The sequence below is a fragment of the Hibiscus syriacus genome, unplaced genomic scaffold (genome assembly GCF_006381635.1).
Source record: "Hibiscus syriacus cultivar Baekdansim isolate YM2019G1 unplaced genomic scaffold, ASM638163v2 tig00111640_pilon, whole genome shotgun sequence".
Classification (NCBI taxonomy): domain Eukaryota; kingdom Viridiplantae; phylum Streptophyta; class Magnoliopsida; order Malvales; family Malvaceae; genus Hibiscus; species Hibiscus syriacus.
This window is the reverse complement of record NW_024063142.1, coordinates 126,474-147,563: the sequence shown is the minus strand read 5'-3', so window position 1 is coordinate 147,563 and position 21,090 is coordinate 126,474. Positions and strand designations below refer to the sequence as shown.

The 21,090-nt window shown below is 34.8% G+C and overlaps 2 protein-coding genes across 5 annotated transcripts; both read left to right on the top strand.

The window, feature by feature from the left end:
* The first annotated feature begins 2,279 nt into the window (after nt 1-2,279).
* Nucleotides 2,280-5,872, top strand: LOC120166583 (probable LRR receptor-like serine/threonine-protein kinase At4g30520). 3 transcript variants are annotated; one of them, XM_039175818.1, is made up of 11 exons: nt 2,280-2,701; nt 2,789-2,939; nt 3,023-3,094; nt 3,212-3,355; nt 3,586-3,657; nt 3,746-3,805; nt 3,891-3,988; nt 4,108-4,239; nt 4,318-4,662; nt 4,780-5,159; nt 5,270-5,872. In XM_039175818.1, exons 1-11 carry the CDS (start codon nt 2,611-2,613, stop codon nt 5,633-5,635), a joined length of 1,911 nt encoding a protein of 636 aa, XP_039031749.1. In that variant the 5' UTR covers nt 2,280-2,610; the 3' UTR covers nt 5,636-5,872. The 3 variants fall into 3 exon arrangements, with proteins under 3 accessions (XP_039031749.1, XP_039031751.1, XP_039031750.1); XM_039175819.1 differs by having other exon boundaries at nt 2,281-2,701; nt 2,789-2,921; XM_039175820.1 differs by lacking the exon at nt 4,108-4,239.
* Nucleotides 5,873-6,401: 529 nt separating this feature from the next.
* On the top strand, nt 6,402-19,618 carry LOC120166627 (5'-nucleotidase domain-containing protein DDB_G0275467-like). Of its 2 annotated transcripts, none has more exons than XM_039175863.1 (14): nt 6,402-6,632; nt 6,760-6,793; nt 6,972-7,163; nt 7,282-7,418; nt 7,521-7,670; nt 8,020-8,121; nt 8,515-8,679; nt 8,852-8,962; nt 12,655-12,752; nt 13,390-13,513; nt 13,625-13,714; nt 13,801-13,845; nt 14,301-14,621; nt 19,124-19,618. In XM_039175863.1, exons 1-14 carry the CDS (start codon nt 6,588-6,590, stop codon nt 19,151-19,153), a joined length of 1,644 nt encoding a protein of 547 aa, XP_039031794.1. In that variant the 5' UTR covers nt 6,402-6,587; the 3' UTR covers nt 19,154-19,618. The 2 variants fall into 2 exon arrangements, with proteins under 2 accessions (XP_039031794.1, XP_039031793.1); XM_039175862.1 differs by having other exon boundaries at nt 6,966-7,163.
* The last annotated feature ends 1,472 nt before the right edge of the window (nt 19,619-21,090 follow it).

The window sequence follows — 21,090 nt, the reverse complement described above, 5'->3', positions numbered from 1 at the left end:
ATATTAATTAATACTTTAAAAAATAATTGACAGGGCCAAAGCCCCCCTTGTCATCATGAAGTTCCATCTTTGCTTTTAAGTATTTTATGAGGAATTGTTGGATACGGTCTTGAACGAAATTACTATTATTTAGAGTTTGGAACTTAATATTAAGTGTTTTTTTCTTTAATAAGGTTTATAACTTATTATATTTTAAAACTAAAAAAAATATACTTGTGAATGACAGGAAAAAAGAAAAAAAAAAAGTTATTTGAGTCCCCATGCTTATTGCAGTCAAAATATTAGGAGACAATTAGAAGAGGCAAATAGCTCATAGAATATGTACTAAAGAGTTGATTGACAACAGAATGACTGCGAGAGAATATCATGAAGTTACTTTGAGTGGAACTCAATGAATCAAATAAATGCTTAATTATTATTTAAATAAACAAATAAAGAAATTTGGTCAATAATATGCAATGGACACCTACCTCCATTCGCTTCAAGGATCACAACTTCAAATCATTCTTTTTAAAAAAAAAGAAAGAAAGAAAGAAAATATATCTGACATGAAAGGAACGATTAATGATTTTTTAAAAGAAATAAATTACAATTAATTATGATTAAATTATCAAAATTTGACGAGTTTCAATATGATCTAATATTATAATATCTTTTTTTATATTTAGATTTTAAGCGGGGCTAATTTTGTGAAGGTGAGTCGGGGTTGAGACGAGATTGAGTTCATGATAAAAAAATCTATGATCTGATCAAATTAATTATCTTAAGATCCTTCTGTGTAGATAATTGCCGTAATACCTTAAATGTCTATTATCGTCCTACGTATGTTCATTCCTAATTACAACCGAAAGTTATCATCACACCCATTCAAGTTCCATATACTATTGAACAATTTGTTGGCATAATTTATCTAAGCTTTTGCATCTTATGGAGTAAGGGATATGATTCACGACTTTTGTTGAATGATCCATTCTATAGAGACAACTTGAAAGAAAAAAAAAGGATAAACTGATATTGATTTTTCTAAAAAGAAGTTTTATATTTTAGGTGACATGTTATATATACATAAAAATATATTTATATGGTACGTGCCGTAGTATACGTATAAAGTTACTGAAATGATATATTTATATGGTTAATACTTTTATAAAATATACAATAAATATAAACAAATAAAACTTTACTTTTACCGATAATATGTTGAAAATTAAATAGTATTAACCAAACGGAGAGAAATATATTAGAATGTTTAATTTACTCTATTACCAATTTTAACCATCAAATGAACTTTATTACCATATATGATGTGCTGTTCTCTACGACTCAATTGTGAGAGACATAAATTTCAGTGGATCAGATTGTAAAAGAAATTATGACTCCATGTGACGGTCAGATTTCATCCAAATTTTCAATTGAAAACAGTTCCTAGGGAGACTAAACAGTGCAATAGGCTGAGAGACTAAATTGTTAGAGACAACAAAGATAAGGGATTAAATCATAAAAAATAATTAGTATAGATACTAAGTTCACGTACATCAAAATTGCAGCAGCGTTGACAAAAAAGCAATGCATATTATTTTTCTAGTTTTGTAAGGCAATGAGTTATGTTCAAAGATAAATTTTAATTATTCGACGTTAAACGTTCACATACATTATATTTATAATTAAATCTGAAATTTCAAGAAATATCAATATTTTTTTACCATCGAAATCACTTATTTGGTCCAATTATATACTAATGAATGATATGCGCCCACACACACAACATTCTCATCTCATGGCATGAGATGGACAAGTCCACTTGGCATGTGTGAGACCAATTATTAAACAAGTAGAGCTCAATTCCCTAAAGAATTATAATCCCAATCCCCCCCCCCCACTTTCTTTTTATTCTTCCACATGGAACCCATCATTCACCACTTTTCTTTCCCCCTTTATTCTTTTTGCTTCTATACCTAACAAACGTCTAATAATATACTTAATTGCTGTAAATAGATGTCAGGAATATCAAAACTATAAATTCAATTAAAAAATGTGTATATTTTAGAAATCAATTGATTAAGATTTGACTTTAGGAGAGAGTGTTAATGATTACTAATATAGAGTTGAGATAAACATGGGTGAAACATAGTTTTCAGGGTTGGGAGGAATATAAATTCTTTTGAAGATGAAAAGCATGCACATAATGATGAATGTGGTGCGATTATCACTAGTAGGCTATTGCTAAAGCAAAACATAGACGGCGTCAAAAAACCAAGCTAAAAAAGGAAAAGCAATGGGTACGATTTTTAAATGACGTCTCTTTTGGTTTCTGCTACATACAAAAATGGAGTTTTTTTAGTTTTTGGAATTTCCCTTCATGTTATATAGAGAGAAAGTGAGACTTTGGTCTTTGATAGTAGATGATTAAAGTGTCGTTTCTTTCAAAAGATGTGTGGAGTCTGAGAAAAAGAGTGAGGGGCTCCTTTTAAGAACCCAAGAAAGGAAAGAGCCAGACATATGAAAGATAAAGTTTCCATTTTTCATTTTGGGTTTGTCTTCAAAGTTAAAACCTATAGTCCAAAACCAGAGAGATTGATCTTCTTTTACTACCATTACTATCATTGAGTCATGAAAATGAGTATTTTCACTCTTTTCTTCTTCTTCTTCTTTCTATCTTCTGCCGCCGTTTCTTTGTCTTACGAGCCTCGTAACCATGAAGGTAAAGGAAAGCATTACAAACTTCTGAAATTCATTGGCTTGTGTTGAAGTGTTTTTTTTTTAAGTATTGTTTCATGGTGGAATACAGTGGAAGCATTGATAAGTATAAGGAGAGAACTGAATGATCCGCATGGGGCGTTGAACAACTGGGATGAATACTCTGTCGATCCTTGTAGTTGGGCTATGATCACTTGCTCTTCTGAAAACCTTGTTACGGCCCTGTCAGTTCCTCTCTTTGTGTGTGTATACTGTTTTCAAATGCACGCTTGTTTTGAAAACATTGTAAATTTAGGTTGTATATAATGTTATTTGTTTCTTTCAGGGGTGCTCCAAGCCAGTCTTTATCAGGAACTTTGTCTGGGGCAATAGGAAATCTCACCAATCTTCGCCAAGTGTAAGAAGAAGACCAGTATCTTGTATTCCTTGTGTTTGGTTTCATTCGAAAAAGCCTATTTGTATATTTGATCCTGATGTTTTGTTTTATGTTTGAAATTGCTGGTTGAATTTCAAGGTTGTTGCAAAACAATAACTTATCTGGTGAAATCCCACCCCAGCTAGGGACTCTTCTAAAACTGCAGACTTTGGATCTTTCTAACAACCTATTTTCCGGTCCAATTCCAGGGTCATTTGGACAGTTAAATAGTTTGCAATACCTGTAAGTATTTCACCGATTAGTTCTTTGTTTCATGTTTGGATGCTGAGAAAAGTAAAGATGAAAAAAGAAAAAAGGTGGTTGCTTTATGGAGGGGGTGTTATATTATAGTAACAAAATTTACATAGAAATTATGTGGTTTCATTTTTTTGCAAATTCTGTTTGTGATATCTTTGTCCTGTGACAGTGTTTATGAAATCTGAGATACTGTATTTGTCTTGTAATGAGGGCAGGAGGCTGAACAACAATAGTTTGTCTGGGCCATTTCCTTCATCTTTGGCAAAAACCCCTCAACTTTATTTCTTGTGAGTTTGAATTTCTTTCCTTTTTCCCAATCTCTTTCTTATCCCTGTACCGTGTATCTATTTTAAAGCCTGATTCTTGGTGTTTCAGGGACATGTCTTTTAACAATCTCACAGGACCTGTACCCCAGTTCCCTACCAAAACTTTCAAGTATAATTTCTGTGCTACAACTATTTCTTATCAGTTACTATAATGATTTACTTCTGAACTTTCCATTTTTACAAATCTGTGGTAGTATTATGGGAAATCCATTGATTTGTGGAAGCAGCTCCAGTGAAGTTTGCTCTGGATCAGCCAATGCTGTTACTCTTTCATCCCTTGGCTCCTCAAATGGTAAATCCCTTCAAACCTCCTTGTAACTCTCCACTAATATTTTCACACTATTGATTAATGGTATATGTATGGGTGTGTGTGTGTGTGTGTGTGTATTGCTTTTTTGTCGTATGTATCAGGGGAACAAAAATCCAAGAAGTTAGCAATTGCGCTAGGAATCAGCCTCAGCTTTGCCTCACTCATTCTTCTAGCATTTGCTCTACTTTGGCACAGAAAGAAACGCAGAAAGCTTACAGTTCTGAATATTAATGGTCAGTGACAACAACAAAATGATGTTAAAGTTATTCTTTTATTCAATGTGATTTAATGTTGTCACACTTTTGTTGCAGATAAACAAGAAGAGGGCATCGCAAAACTAGGTAACCTCAGAATCTTCACTTTCAGGGAACTCCAGCTTGCTACAAACAACTTCAACTCCAAGAATTTGCTAGGCTCCGGAGGTTTCGGCAACGTCTACAAGGGGAAGTTAGGAGACAGTACTCTTGTGGCGGTGAAGCGGCTGAAAGACTTGACAGGAAGTTTTGGGGAGTCTCAATTCAGGACTGAGTTGGAGATGATCAGCTTGGCGGTTCACCGTAATTTGCTTCGTTTAATTGGATATTGTGCTACCTCTAATGAGAGACTTCTTGTCTACCCTTACATGTCTAATGGCAGTGTTGCATCCAGGCTTAGAGGTTTGCACACAGACCTAAACTATTTTTAAAAGAGAAAGTGTTGTTATTGAATATGCAGGTTGTTTTTTGAGTATAATTTAGCATATCTCTTAATGTAAATGAAATGGGGTTTGGCAGGAAGACCAGCACTAGACTGGAATACAAGGAAGAGGATTGCGATTGGAGCAGCGAGGGCGCTTCTGTATCTACATGAGCAATGTGACCCAAAGATAATTCACAGGGACGTGAAGGCTGCTAACATCCTTCTGGATGATTACTGTGAAGCCATTGTTTGTGATTTTGGCCTTGCAAAGCTCCTTGATCATGCTGATTCCCATGTGACCACTGCTGTCCGTGGCACTGTTGGGCATATTGCACCAGAGTACCTCTCAACCGGCCAGTCTTCGGAGAAAACTGACGTGTTCGGGTTCGGCATTCTCTTGATAGAGCTTATTACTGGAATGAGGGCTCTGGAGTTTGGAAAAACAGTTGGTCAGAAAGGAGCAATGCTTGAGTGGGTTAGTTTCCTAACCACTATATAACAAGCTAAGCTATTGCTTTCCATCATAAGTCCTTTTCACGTACATACATTCATGCATGAGAAAACTGATGGAATTTGTTGCGACAGGTGAAGAAAATTCAGCAAGAAAAGAAAGTGGAAGTATTAGAGGACAGAGAGCTAGGGAGCAACTATGACAGGATTGAAGTAGGAGAGATGCTCCAAGTGGCTTTACTATGCACTCAATACCTTCCGGCCCACCGGCCTAAAATGTCAGAAGTTGTCCGGATGCTGGAAGGTGACGGACTTGCTGAGAAATGGGCAGCATCGCATAATCATAGTAATCCCACCATGAACTTCAGTAGCAAAAGCATGCCAAACCCTTCCATGGGATCGAAACATGATGGCAACATGCTGGGCACAGGCGTGGATGAGGATGAAGATGATGAGTATTCTTTGGACTACTATGCCATGGAACTCTCCGGTCCAAGATAATGATCAAAACAAGTTTATATGGTTTATGGGGTTTGAATGTAAATGTCAGTTTTACTGTTTTATGCTTTTTATTTGGGTGTTTTGAATCACCTGTCTGCCAAATGGGAAAGTTACAAAGAGCAGAACAGGAGTTGTATAGTGCTCAAGAACATCAGATGCCCTGCACTCTGGTCCAAGTGTGAGACAGTTACTCAAAGCATTATGGTTTTGACTTTCCTCCGTTAAAAACAACATTATATTTGCAAGGTCCTTGAGGTGTATTAATAAACATTAATAATTAGACAATTTGTTAACTATTTCCAAGCATATAAATAATATAAAAACTAAATGATTAATATTTGAATCATCATGGTATATAATAATAAAATAGATGATGACAAGTCACCATAATTGTTTTAAATATTATTTTAATTTATAATTAATGATATATTATCATTTGATTCTTTGGTGATATATAAAATCATATATTGTTAATCTATTAATTGTTTTATTCATGGTATATATTTTTGTTGAATATAATCATCCAAGGATCGAGATTTGTAATATATTCAACAATTTCAGTTGGGCTTTGTAATATATTAATAATTAAAAACTTAATTATTATAAGATATAAATAAATTAATCATATATTTGAACTTAAATCAAAATAAATATGAACTAAATACGCATACTTACATGTAAGTACTAGGTGGACATATTTGAATCAAATTTTGTATTTCTTTTGGGCTCAGGAATTACTAATAGACGAGAATACTGAACTATTTACTAAACCAAATAAGAGCAAACCGGAAGAGGCGGCTTTGGAGTTGGGAACTGGAATGCTCCTTCACCGTGTTCAATTTTCCCGTATTTTTCTTTATACCACTGAAATTCAACAGAAAAATAATAAATCTGCTATTTTCCATTTTCCAATCTTGTCGTAAGCTCAGTTGAGTTCCGTTCCTTCACTTTCATGGCTTGCTTTCGCAGGCTTCTTCCTCTTTGCTCTTCTATCAACGTATGTTCCTCTCTCTCTCTCTCTCTCTCTCTCTCTCTCTCTCTCTCTCTCTCTCTCTGTCTATGAATCTGTTTTCATATTTATAAAACTAATAGCAATAATGATTAACTTTCCATGTATCTTGCAGAGAGCGTTATTTTCTTCTTCTGGAGTTCACATAGGTTTCTCCCCTTCTCTTTTAGTTTGTGTTCACGGATTGATTTTTTTCCTTTTAAAAAAATTCTGTAAATTTGGACTTTCAAGTTTTATATATTTCTGTTTTTGTTTTTTTAAATCTTTCAAATAGCGAGTTGTTGATTATTTGAGATTTTTATTATTGTTCTTGCAAAAAAAAAAAAGGATTTGGCGCAAATGTTCGTTGCTACAAGCAAACAGTATCCAAGTTTGAGGAACAAATAAAGCGTGCAGAAGCAGACACTTCGGAGGTTAATGATGACATTGACAAGATACGGAGGGAGTTTGATGCTGCCAAACAGAGATTCCTTGAGATTCCAGAAGCACTCAAGGCTATGCCCAAGATGAATCCTGAAGGTTCAATTATGTTCTGCTCCCTTTTGTTTAATTTGAATCTATTTTAGCAGATTTGCGAATACTGTATATAAGCCTATAGCATTCAAAATGATCTTTTTGGTGTTGAATGTTGATGTAGGTATATATGTGAATAGGGGTATTAGACTGGATCTTATTCAAGTATACGGATTTGATTATGATTTTACATTGGTACATTACTCTGCGAACTTGCAAAGTTTGATATATGATCTCGCAAAGGAGCATATGGTCAATGAGGTTAGCATTTAAGTGATATTATAATGCAGCTATGTAATTGATGTTTTTGCGGTGTGGCTTATTGTTGGTATTGGCAAATCGTTATCTGTCGGTTTCTTGCAGTTTAAGTATCCAGAGGTTTGTATGAGTTTTAAATATGACCCATCCTTTCCCATTAGAGGATTGTACTATGATAGGAAGCATGGATGTCTCTTGAAGTTGGATTTTTTTGGTTCCATAGAGCCAGAGGGATGCTTCTATGGTCATCGCCAGGTACTATTAATTATTTCCAGTGACATGGCTGTTCTGCTTATTGTGCAATGCATTGATGATTGTTATGAGTTATTTATTACCAAGATAAAGTAGTGGAGTATGATTGGCAATAAAGGGAGAGAGGAAAATATTAGAGAAAAGTTTCCATGTTTGACATGAGTGGTTTTGACACCTGGTAAGATGTGACTCTAAAGTTTCTTAAAACTTGTAACAACACTAGTCATTTTTATTAATGACCAAGAGCGATAGCCTGAGGCTTCTTATCAGTTTGTATAATGTGCATTTGTTGGGAAATTTCTACATATCTATATGAACTATCCTGCTTCTCATTTTGCAACTTATAATGCAGCTTAGTGAGAAAGAAATAGAAGAGATATATGGCACAAGACATATTGGCCGTGACCAGGCACGCCGTCTTGTGGGCTTGATGGACTTTTTCTGCTTTAGTGAGGTCAGTTTCAGTGATTGCATTGTTTATATGTATAACAATGTTGTACATGTATGGCTAAATAATAAAAGATGTAGGCTTTCAAAGTTGTCAGTCGCATTTAATTAGTGTTTGTCAGAGCATTATAGTCAGATAGTGTTGTTTGGCTGAAATCCTGATGAAGTAATCGAACAAGTTCTCTTTTCAATATATCTAATAAATGTCAAAATTTCCTGTCAATTTGCAAATCCACTTGTAGACACTGATATGGATGGTGCATATTTTAGGCTTGTTAAATTGCATTAGCGGGTTTTATAATTTTGTTAGCCCATTCTTGGACTATTTGTTTTTATGATGAGTGCATATTTTTGTTCTATTTTTAAGTTCCTGATTTTTTTCCTTTCATGATCTTCTTAGGCATGTCTCATTGCTGATATTGTGCAATATTTCGTCGATGCTAAACTAGAATTCGATGCCTGCTATATATATGAAGATGTCAATCGTGCAATTCAGCATGTTCATCAAAGTGGTTTGATGCATAGAGGAATTCTTTCTGATCCTCGTCGATATCTAGTAAAAAATGTAAGTTCTAACTATTTATGTAGTAAAAAATGTAAGTTCTAACTATTTATGTTTTAGTTCTGTTCAAGTTTGAGTGCCTTTTTGTTTAAAAGAAAGACTTTTGTAAAGTTTGGTGTGTCGTGTGAAATCTGTTCATTCCTCCTGGGAATGCTAATTTTGGTGTATGTTTCAGGGCCAGTTATTACACTTTCTTAGGATGTTAAAGGAAAAGGGGAAGAAAGTTTTCTTGCTAACAAACTCACCGTATTACTTTGTGGATGGCGGGATGCAGTTTTTGTTGGAGGTATACATTGCAGTAGTACTGATGCCTTCTTATTGCGTAGTTCTTATTCATCTTGATGGGTGATTCATATTTATTGCACATAAATTATGTATTGCTTTTGGCTCATTTTTGAAGCAATTTGCTATCCATCCCCTTTTTGTTTGAAATTGTGATTTAGTGCTTATTCTTTCTAAAGGTAGAGAAGATATAGTTAATGAAATATTCTTTAAATATATTCAATCATATCATCTGTGGAAGTCACTCAACTGTGATTGATGATTCTACCCTCATATTTTACATTGGTTTCATGAACTTCTTGTTGATGCTTCATCATTCTCATCATTATTTCATAGAAATATTCGAACAATTATTTATCAAATTGTAAGGAGGACCTTTTAAAATACATGATATGTTTAGTCAAAATAACTTGGGTGAATTGCATTACTCATCCCCAAATTCTAAATTGGTCCCCAAACTTCAACACATTCTAATTGATCCCTCAATTTTTTTTGATAGAAGTTGGTGGCCTCATTAAAAACTCCCGTTGTATTCGTCCACATACTAAGAAGTATGTTAACGAACATTGGAAGAAAGAAAAGAGTACCTTATAATTTATTAATAATAGTATCGAATACATATGGAAACACCGAATATTCTCCAATGGAGAAGTACACCATTACAACAAACCAGAAACACCTAAAACTCTCACTTCCTCAACCAGAAAATCCCATCGACAATTATCCTGTTTCTAATTTACACCTCCAGCAAAAAGGAACAAAGCAGCGCAAAAGAACAAAACACAAAAGAAAACCAACACCTGCAACCATTAAAGAAAATCAAATTCCGGAGAGCAAAGAAGGGGAAAAACAATAATTTCAGCTCTCTCCAAGACTGCCATAGCAAGAATTACCAGAGCCAGGTGCAACGCGAGGATGAATGACCTGAACTTGAAGGTAGATTCCTATATGATTCTGGTTTTCGAGCAAGGTGGCAGTCTCAAAAGAAGGAAGCGAAAGATTCCTTACAGATCGGGAATGATTTGGGTTTGAGTCTAAAGGCTCACAAGTGTTTTTTATTTCAGAACATTATAGAAGTGGAAGTATTGACAGAATCATTAAGTACTGAATAGTTTTTAGGGGACTAGAATATGATTTTTGACTAGGGAGTTAGAGGTTTGGAGGGTCTTCGATATGAAGTCGAGCAATAGTGGCAGAAGGGCATATAAAGTTTTTTCGAAGTTTGTTTTGTTCAACTCTTATCGTGTGGAAGCTCATGGCTTTGGTGTTTGAATTTGGCTTCTATGGATTGTGTCAGCTGGTATTTTTGGCCTTTATTATAGTTGTATTGTGTTATGTTGTATTTCGGGCCAAGTTTAGCTTTTAGTCTGGTTAGTCATATGAAAGTTGTTGTTGTAGCTGAGATGATTAGGTTGTTAGTGTTGTGGTTGAAGGTTGTATTCGGTTGTTTTTGGTGTTTTGTCTATGTTGGGGGTGGCTCTAGGATTGTATCTTTTGTAATTTCTTATGTTTAATGAAATCTTAAGGCACTCTTTTCCTCCTTCCTCTGATTAAGGAGCTTCTCTACAAGCTCCTTTAATCAAGAAGGGGGTTTTTAACGAGGTTTTCAATTCCTATATAAAAAAAAAGAAAATCAAATCCCCAATTGAAGAAAAGAGATCTAATGGTTATCGACTTTGTCGGGGACCCAAAAATTTGGTTTGAAGGAAGGCTCAATTTCATGCACCATGATTTTGAATGAGTTAGCACCAACCTTCAACTCCAACGACTCGTCAATTCTCAAATTTGCCTTTGTGAGGATTTGAATTTTTGTCCGATCAAAAGATGATGGTGATTGACAGCTTTCGTCGATTGCTAATAAATTACCCCACTTGTCTGCAATGTTTTTGAAAGTATTCCAATTCCAAGCGTGAAAAGGAACTCCCTCGCAAACTAACCACACTCGACAATATTCCACCACCATACTTTCTGAACAGGCTTCAACTCTGGAGAACCACTTAGCGAGAATCTGTGATTCATCATTCTTCACACTTCTCAATGAAAAAGAGTCTTCAAAAGTCATAAGTACTGCATTTCCAGCAGCTCTCATCAATGAGAAACCAGTGAGTCCATTGGCTTGCATTTAACTAGCGAGATTACCGATTTTGATAAAGTCCTAGCACCAACCCACTAGACATTTACTCAACACGTGAAGTTTATCCTCATCCATAACACCTTCAACTTCACTAAGAATATTCCTCGAAACAACTTCCATCCCCGACTTATGGTGAATAGTTGTAGAGGACTTTCTCCAAAAAAAATGTCGAGGTTTAAATTTAGCCAAAGAAACACTAATTTTGCTTCCGTCATATAGGAGCCATTCATTTCTGAAATTGCTTTCCTTGCTTCTTCGATTTTTGCAAAACGGATGAACCCAAAACGAACGCCTTTTGAATTTCTTTTATTTGGAATGAAAGCATCAATAACCGGACCGTGGATGCAAAGAAAAGATCCAAACCTCTTTCAATGGATCTTCTCTTGTAAATTTTCGATAAATAACGTGTAGCAACCACTTCTGTACCCATTACGGATTTTCGATTGGCCTTCCTTCCACCAATTGTGAGACTCGATTCTCCTCCTTCTTGCTTCTTCAGACGACTTTTCATCGGAATACCCCTTTGAATGCATTTCCCCACTTGATCTTGACTTAAACTGACCCCTTTTATCTCCACCACTCGACAACTGCTTCTGATTACCACCATTAACAATTTCCTTCTCAACAGGTGTATTCCGCCAATCATGGCCCTCAGCGAGTGTTTGGATACGTTCACAATTTTGTGGCTGTGATTGGGTAATTCGTTGTCGCCTCCTACCCTTCATCTTTGAGCCAGAATTCTCGGGCAGAACCATTAACCGAAATCTGGCCTCTCCGTTGGCAAAACCCAAAGGTGAGAAGGTCTTTTATAACCTCGGAACCTACCTACCTTGGATCCAAGATGAACCAGCGGCCACCGAAGGAGAATACATTATAAGTCGAACTGATGTCGTTCGATTTAAAGAGAAAGAACCCAAGCTCAGAACTGATTTACTGTAGTCGGTGGTAGAATTGAAGAAACACTCCTCTTAGGTTCACTGTGGAAGCCTATCCTTGATGCTGGCGTCCAAGTGAGCAAACCAGGAAGTCCCGGTTGGTCCCTCAATTATTAAATGTTAGATAGGATATGATGCAGTGCATATTCAAAATATGTGGATCAAATTTTTAACAACGTGCAAATGTTGCATGGACATTTGGATTTGACGTTTTGAAAAAACAGATCGTGTCATTACGATTAAATGGGCTATTTCCTTATTTCTTTGCTTTTAAAACATCGAACTCAAGTTGTCTATGCAACTTGTGCACACAATTTAAAATTTGATCCACGTGTTCTATATATGCTCTGCGTCAAATCTAAATTAGCATTTAGCATCCATGATAACTATTAGATTGACGAAAGGACCTGATTGAAACAATAGTGATAGTTTCAAGACTCGATTATATGGTTTTGAAGCTTGTGGACCAATTTAGAATCTAAGCCATAGTTGGGGGTGTCTGGTGCAATTCACTCAAATAACTCAGGTGGATGAATGGAAGTTGTGTAATGTGAATTGCTTTTTAATCTTTAATAATGTTTCGGCATGTTCGTATGCTTTAAATTGCTAAGTTCGACATGTTTCTAGGATTCAACGGATAACAAAGATTCATGGAGGGAGCTTTTTGATGTTGTAATTGCAAAAGCCAATAAGCCCGGTTTTTATATTTCTGAGCATCCTTTCCGGTTTGCATCTTCAACTTTTTATGTTCTCCACGTTTTTATTTAACATGGTTCGTAATGGAGGTGATTTGTTTTTTGTTTTTTCTTTTCTGCTGCAATGATGCGAGATAGTATAATTGAACTAATTTAGCCACCACTGCTACAATGGTATGAGTTGGTAAAGCATGTGATAAAAATTAGATTATAATGTGAAAAATTGGTGTGAATCAAAGAGTTAGTTTGCCATCTGATACCAAGTAGGTGAGGGAGTGTCTATCAAAATACACTTAAAATATTTTTTAACCCATCCGACATAGATACCCATTGAAAACTAGCTTTTAAATAAGTAAATAACCATCATAAACTTGGACACAAACTTGACCTTCTACAATATCATGGAGAAAATTGATCAAGTGTTCTAAAATTTATGGGTGCTGAGACTCAAAAAAGAGTTCTGCTCCTGAAGATGAAAGTTTCGTGAATTGCTTAAAAATAGAAATGTGGAAGCAGGATTAAGAAAGTTGATTTTCTTTGCTGCATTAGTTTATTCTTATCTTTTATTTTAGTTTTATGCCTTGGCATTTTTTTGCTCATGCTAATAACGATTGGATGCATTTCTGATTCATATATATTGATCAGTCTCCTGGAACTATAATTGCAGCTGCTATGACATAGAGAAGGATACTCTAGCTTTTACGAAAGTGGATAAATTCTTCAAAAATAAAATATATTACCATGGATCCCTGAAATCTTTTCTCCAAATCACTAAATGGAATGGCCCAGAGGTAATTCTCATTTTATACTATCTTTTTTCAAGTGTGTTCAATCACGTGTAATTAGATTGTGGTAAGTTCTTGCTGATGGGAGTATTTCACTGCTATGGTTTTCTTTATTAGGTGATATACTTTGGTGATCACCTATTTAGTGACTTGAGGGGCCCTTCAAAGGCTGGTTGGCGGACTGCTGCTATCATCCATGAACTAGAAGTATGCCTCCTTGCGTTCTTAGTTCTTGTCTTTGTGTGTTTGTGGTGTTTTACTAGACAAAATCTTTGGGTTGTGTTTGATTGCAGAATGAAATACACATACAGAATGATGATAGATATCGATTTGAGCAGGTATATATTTCTACCTCTGTGATATTTGGATCTTTTTATTATCACTCTCTTATGTTTATTTGATATTGTGAAATGGGGTTGGCTTCCTTATTTAGTTATATGGAAACTCGAAGGTTGATCGAGTTGAATGGACTACAATGTCGAATACTTACATCTATTAACCCTTTTTAGTTATTCTTTTGTATCTTTGTATGAATACATGGGGTTACTCTTCTATCCAGTATAGGTTGTCTTAAATATTCATTCTGAATTGAGCGAGCTTGTAGGCTGCTTTGTTGCCATCTCTCCTTTTGTGCTGAATTTTGATGCTTTCAAATCTCTGGAGCATGTCTTTACCTTCAAATATCTAAATTCTGTTGACCATTCTATTCCTTGCAAAGTTGCGTTGCTTTTTGTCTTCAATGTGAGAACTCAAAAATAGAAATTTATCCTTCAAAAATCTCTCGTCGATGCAGGCAAAATTTCATATACTACAGGAACTTCTTGGGAGATTACATGCAATTGTACCCAGTAATAAGAGAAGTGAAGCATACAAGTTACTTATGGATGAATTAAACGAAGAAAGGCAGAAAGCACGCAGTACAATGAAGAGAATGTTCAATACATATTTTGGGGCCACCTTCCTCACTGACAAAGGTCAAGAATCTGCTTTTGCTTATCACATCCATCAATATGCTGATGTGTACACTAGTAGACCAGAGAATTTTTTGTTCTACTCACCTGAGACGTGGCTTCATGCACCGTGTGATATCAAGATCATGCCTCATCATGTGAAGGTATGCCATTAACCTTCTCTACCTATCTACTTAAAATGAACCAAAGGTTTTTTCCCCATTATGATTTCTTGATGAAATCTTGATGCTCCGGCACAGAGGTCGGGCATTGTTGAACGGCAATACTTAATGAAGAAGAGAAAGGTAATAGGTGATAACAAACAAATGGGGGGTGATGAGTTTTTTTTTACTAACTATAGAGATGAATTACAATAGATGCTCACTTAGCCTATCACAATAGGAGACTTATATAGTCTATTGAATATTAACTAATTCTATTAACATTCTAACATTCACCCTACTTCTTCATCCTACTTGATCTTTGTAGTTGACTCTTGACCAAAACACATGATTTCTCTTCATTCACCATTTTGTCTTTCGTTCTTCACTCTTTCATCTAAAGTTCTTAAAAAAAAATCTTCCTTTTACTTGGGTGATTCATCGAGAATCGAAAGTGCTATGATTCCCTTCGTTCTACTTTAGACGAGTATCGAAAATGCGATGCTTCCCTTCGTTCTACTTTAGACGAGAATCGAAAGTGAGATGCTTCCCTTCGTTCTACTTTATTCACCTTTCTTTTCTTCATTCTTCATCCTTTTACCCAATATGCCTGTAGATTTTCTGTGAAGCTTTCAAGTCCCATGATTTCTTTGGAGAAAAAGTAACAAATGATGAAAAGATACCACAACAATAAGCTGTTTTTAAACAGACAATGACTATTGAAGAGATCACCAAAACAATACCATTGTTCTCAACCAAATTAACTCACTCATACCATTGAACAAGTATTCAGCCGACCATCAGCAGTAACCAATTCAGTAAAAGTCAACAGAACAAGACTCAGAAGGAGGAGTATGCACGTCTAAGCAACAACTAAATCACTACATCATAATTCTCACGTGTCGCTACTCTGCTCAAATTCACGTTAACTTTGATTTCTTACTTGAATAACTTCTCAAATGCAAGAATCCAATCACCAAAACAGTTTTGATTAACCAATTGTGAATCACCAACACAAAACTAATCTCAATAAAGCATAAGCAGTAGACAGACAACAACTGATATTCCAAATCAATTACCATCTAAAACTAAGAAATGATAGTGACTGAGACATGAATCAGTAATCAAACACGAATGATAGAGGAGGGGTAGCATGCATTTAGATAGAACCCGAAAAACAGACTCAACACATCTCATTGTAGAATTGCAACAATCGCTAGAAAACATGAAGCGATGACGATGAAACTCTGATGTAGCGAATCATCAAATTTGTAACACTGCTAATGAACAACCAACTGGCGTTCAAGAAACCAGATTCAGATCTGAGACTCTGATATGAAATAGAGGAAGTTCGACTGGTGAATCGACGAAGATAACAAACAATTAGAGACCCAATGAACCCGAAAACAGACAAGATATCTGAGAGCAATTTTGCAGCAGTGATGGCAAATGCTTCATCAACAACAAGAGCGACAAGAGAATAACAGATGGATATGATCATTAACAGCGCTGGAAACAGTCACAATAGCACCAACGAATTCCAAGCAGCGGGAGAAAATAGTGTCACTACCGAACTCTCACAAACAAAACGTCAAACTGGTAGTAGATGATTCCAAATAAGATCAGAAATGATAAATGCACGACAGAGCCATCACTATTTAACTCAAAATTCTGCAAAACAGTTGTTGATTGGATTCAGTCGCCTTCTTCTGCACCTGTGTATTTTAGTAATCTAGTTAAGGATATTGAGTTTTTTGTATCTTTGCCACGTTTTGGGCCTTCTAGAAGACCCAATTGAGCTGACTCATCCACCTTGGAGAGAGTTGGATTGTTGCAGCCACTGCCAATCCCTGAAAGACCATGGGAAAGTCTTTCCATGGATTTTATTGTCGGTTTGCCGGTTACCGATGGATTTTCTAGCATCATGGTACTGATTGATAGATTTTCCAAGTATGGAACCTTTATCCCAGCATCCAAAGTATGCCCAGCCGAGGAGGCCGCTCGTCTTGTTCTTAAGCACGTGGTGAAGTACTGGGGTGTTCCAAAGACGATTATCAGTGATCGGGACAAAAGGTTTACTGGGAGGTTCTGGAAGGAGTTGTTTAAGTTGATGGGATCAAGATTGAACTTCTCGACAAGTGTTCATCCACAGACGGATGGGCAAACCAAGAGAGTGAATGCACTCGTAGAGACCTACTTGAGACACTATGTGAGTGCCACGCAACGTGACTGGCCAAAATTGTTGGATATAGCCCAATTTTCCTACAATTTGCAGAGGAGTGAAGCGACAAATCAAAGTCCATTTGAGATTGTTACCGGGCAACAGACGCTCACACCAAATGCAGTTGTGATTGGGTACAAAGGGCCGAATCCAACAACATACCAATTTGCCAAGGAATGACAAGAATAACATGAACTTACTCGAGCTTGTTTGCACAAGGCCGGGAAGCGAACCAAGAAGTGGGCGGATCGAAAGCGTCGAGACATCAATTTTGAGGTGGGCAACCTAGTCCTTGCCAAATTAAGTGGGATCTTGCACAACCCATATCACAAAGGGCTTGTGCAAAGATACGAGAGGCCGTTTAAAGTTCTAAAGCGAGTAGGCACCATGGCCTACAGATTGGACTTGCCTTCGACCATCAAGGCTCATTCATGTGTTCCATGTGAGTTTGTTGAAGCCATACCATCAGGATGAGGAGGAGCTAGATCGAGGAAAGTCACACCGAGCGTCAGTCGGGGTAAAGGTCTCTTACGAGAAGGAAGTAGAAGCCATCCATGCGGAGAGAGTCGTTCATCGAGTGGGACATAAACCAAGGCATGAATACCTTGTTCAGTGGAAGGGACTTCCAGAGAGTGAAGGAAGTTGGGAACCTTCCGAAGCCTTATGGCAATTCCGAGATAAGATAGATCAGTTTCACTCTAGCCGCAAGAGAATAAAACAAGAAATTTTACCGTGTTTCATTTTTGTAAATGAAAAAGGAAAGATTAAAGAAATGTTAGAATGTTAATAGAATTAGTTAATATTTGTTACGTTGTTATTAGGTAGTTACACTTTGGTTAGTTTTTTAGTAAGGTTTAATAGACTATATAAGTCTCCTATTGTAATAGGATAAGTGAGCATCTATTGTAATTTATCATTATAGTTGGTAAAAAAAAAGCCATTACTCCTGCCATTGTTCTTATGCGGCTAATTACAAAGATCGCATTCCTTAATAAGAAAAAGGAGCTAATTATACTAAAAATAATTAACTTTCCTTACTAAGAAAAAGGAGCCAATTATTCTAAAAATTACTCCAATAATTATAAATATTACTCGGACAGAGCTAAAATATTAACTGAATAATACCTAGGGTCCCTTTACAAACATGTGGGGAGGAACTCAAGATTGTAAACGAAGACAGCGTTCGACTAACTACTTGTGAACTGTTCGTATATTGTTTGTTTATGTTCGTTTGTTAACTAAATAAACGAGCATGAAGCAAAAAAATATGTTTGTTTAATTGAACGAATGAGTTTGAACAGAGGTGTGTTTTGTTCGTTTATTAAGTCGTTTGTTAGTTTGTTTATAAACTTGTTTATTTGGAGTTGATATTTTTCCTATAAAAGAAACGTAAATATATTTATGTTTATGTTATTTATTTCTAATATGATTATTTATGTTTGATTATTAGATCTAAAAAATAGGAAATATGTTTAGTTACAGTTTAATCATTGACATGTTTGTGGACACTAAATGAATATATTTGCGAACATTAAACAAACAAACACTAACATAATTTTGAAATTTTAAACGAACACGAACATGCTTAAAATGAACATTAAATAAACAAAAGAACATGAATAAAGGTCTGCTTGTTCAAGCTCGGTTCATTTATAGCCCTAGGGACTCCTATTGCATTGTAGTGCCCTTGTTAAGATTTGATCCTTAAAATGAAGCAACAGTTTGGTGGGAGGACTCCTACCAAATTTCCAAAGCATCCTCGACACAGAACCCCACGGTGGACTGGTATCTGGAACTTCTTAAAGGAACATGAGTTGGAACTTAGATTTACCGAGTAAAGCCTTTTCAAGCTCCTGACTAATACTTTAATAACTGAGCATAGCACATGACTGACTTAAGACCGGTCACAACCTACCTTTAGCACACCTTTCTGTCCCTTTTCGAGGCTGCTCCTAGCATTCTCAGTAAAGGTTTGTGGCGGGAACATGGTGGCAAGCATGTGGAGGTCAACTAGTTGGGGTTTGTCATTCATATAGTATGGCATGAAGATTCATTTGATAACATTCATATGGTGGAGACTATGGTTGTTAAACAGCTTGTTTACATGCTTTACACCTATCTGCTTTTATTTAAGTGATTAGTAGTTGCAGACACCTAGCAAAGTTGTTCACCATGCCAACATCTATGTCTCTCTCGAAATGTTAATAGAGATGACTTACTGTTTGATCTCCGACGCTGAATTGTGATCTTCATCTCCTTCTCTTTCTTTCTTTTATTCTTTCAGATTCCGTCGAGTTTGATCAAAAACCAGTAGGGTGTTATTCGTCAATGCCGTTGAAGATGGGAGGACCATTTTGTTAGGTCCAAATCTGTTACGTTTATTGATGTTTTTGTCACTAGGGATGACCTCGGTATAATTATAAAGCTCATGTTCCATGATGGGGTGAGAAACGAATTCACATATCGCGCCAAGAGATGAACTAATTTGCTCTGAATTTGGTGGAATTTTGAATTGTTTCATGGAGAGATCTGGATTAGGGAGCAGCTATTGAGTAGTTTGGGTTGAATTGCCATCGACTTCACCGTTGGTTTTGTTCCCCAGGTGATTTCTTGTTCTCGAGCTACCTTAAACTAAATTGTTGTATTTGAACTTTCATCAACAACACTTAGTTGTAGCTACAAATCTTTTCTGCAATTACACAAGAATGAGAAGAAGCTATTATACACTAAAATTTGAATTGATTTTGGAATAAAGGGGAATGTAATCAGGTCAGGTTTAGGTATTGCATTTGGTTGAATCTATAATTCCAGCATTAAATTTTGTTTATGTTCGTTTAGATGATTAAATGATACAGCATTTAAAAACCGGACAACTTTGCTTTTAATTTAAACATGATATTTTTATTTAATTTTAGAAATAACTAATACAAAATATTTTAATATATTAAAGTTCAATCCTGAGCTGAACAAGCCTGTACAAAGCCCTTTCAGTGTTTGTTTGATTTACAATTTTAAATCATAAAATAATTTTTTTTAATGATTTTATAAAGAATTTTTTTAAGTGGGTGAGAATAAAGAATCTGTGTCAATTTTTTAAAGGTGATATTTATTTTCAAAGTAATATTAACATAATTTTAAAATTATATTAATATTATTTTTAATAATTTATGAAAATGATTTCATTTTTAAAAAATATGTAAATACCTATATTAATTCATATATTGTTATATATGATTAGATAATTTAAAGATTATATTAATTTAGGTATTGTACAATATGAAAGTAACCTTATTTGAGAAATATTACTTTCAATATTAGCATAAATCAAGTGACATTGGTGATTAAGAGATGTGTTATTTTTTGAGATTTTAGGTTTAAATACTATATAATTGTGGATATGAGTGTTTACAGTGGAGGATCTAGAAATTAAAAAATAGAGTTCAAAATTTTAATGTTCTATTATAAAAAATTTGGGTATGCAAATTTTATTATTTTTTTATTTTTATTAACAAATTAAACTAAATTTAACATTTTTCTTAAAATAATGGATGTGCGGTGCTTCCCACATATATCCATACTTAAACGTTCATCGTCGAATGATTTAAATTCTTTGAGCTATTATATATATATATATATATTTTCAATATACTTTTGATTCGTACACGTATGCATGAGGGGACGATGGGGTTACAGTGATTTGAACATTAGGATGCCTTTGATTTACGAAAAAAATATTATCAAAAAGAATATTCTTTTTTGGAATTCTATTTTTATGTTTGGCACATGAAAAAGGTTATTATCGGGGAATAGTATTTTTCCAATAGTAGTAATATTTGGTTAAAATGGTGGAAATGTCATTATCTCTAATTTTTTCTATAATTATCATTCTCAATTTTTATTTTTTTTAAAATTTACTTAAAATTATAAACATAATAATAATATATAAAGAGTTTAATTTAATAAAATATTAATAAATTTGAATATTTAAAATTATTTCATATTTTAATATTTAATATATTAATTATTTGTAATTTTATGAGGTAAAAAATAATTTTTTAAAATAATATATAGCTTTAAGTTATTAAAAATAGATCTTATACATTGAAAAATAATATCTTGTCTACTTGAGACAATATATTATTTTTTATATAAATAAATATGATACTTATGAAAATTATTTAAAATATAAGTTTACTATATTAATTATATTTTAAATATATTTTCCTAAAAAATTAAATAATATAACGATTA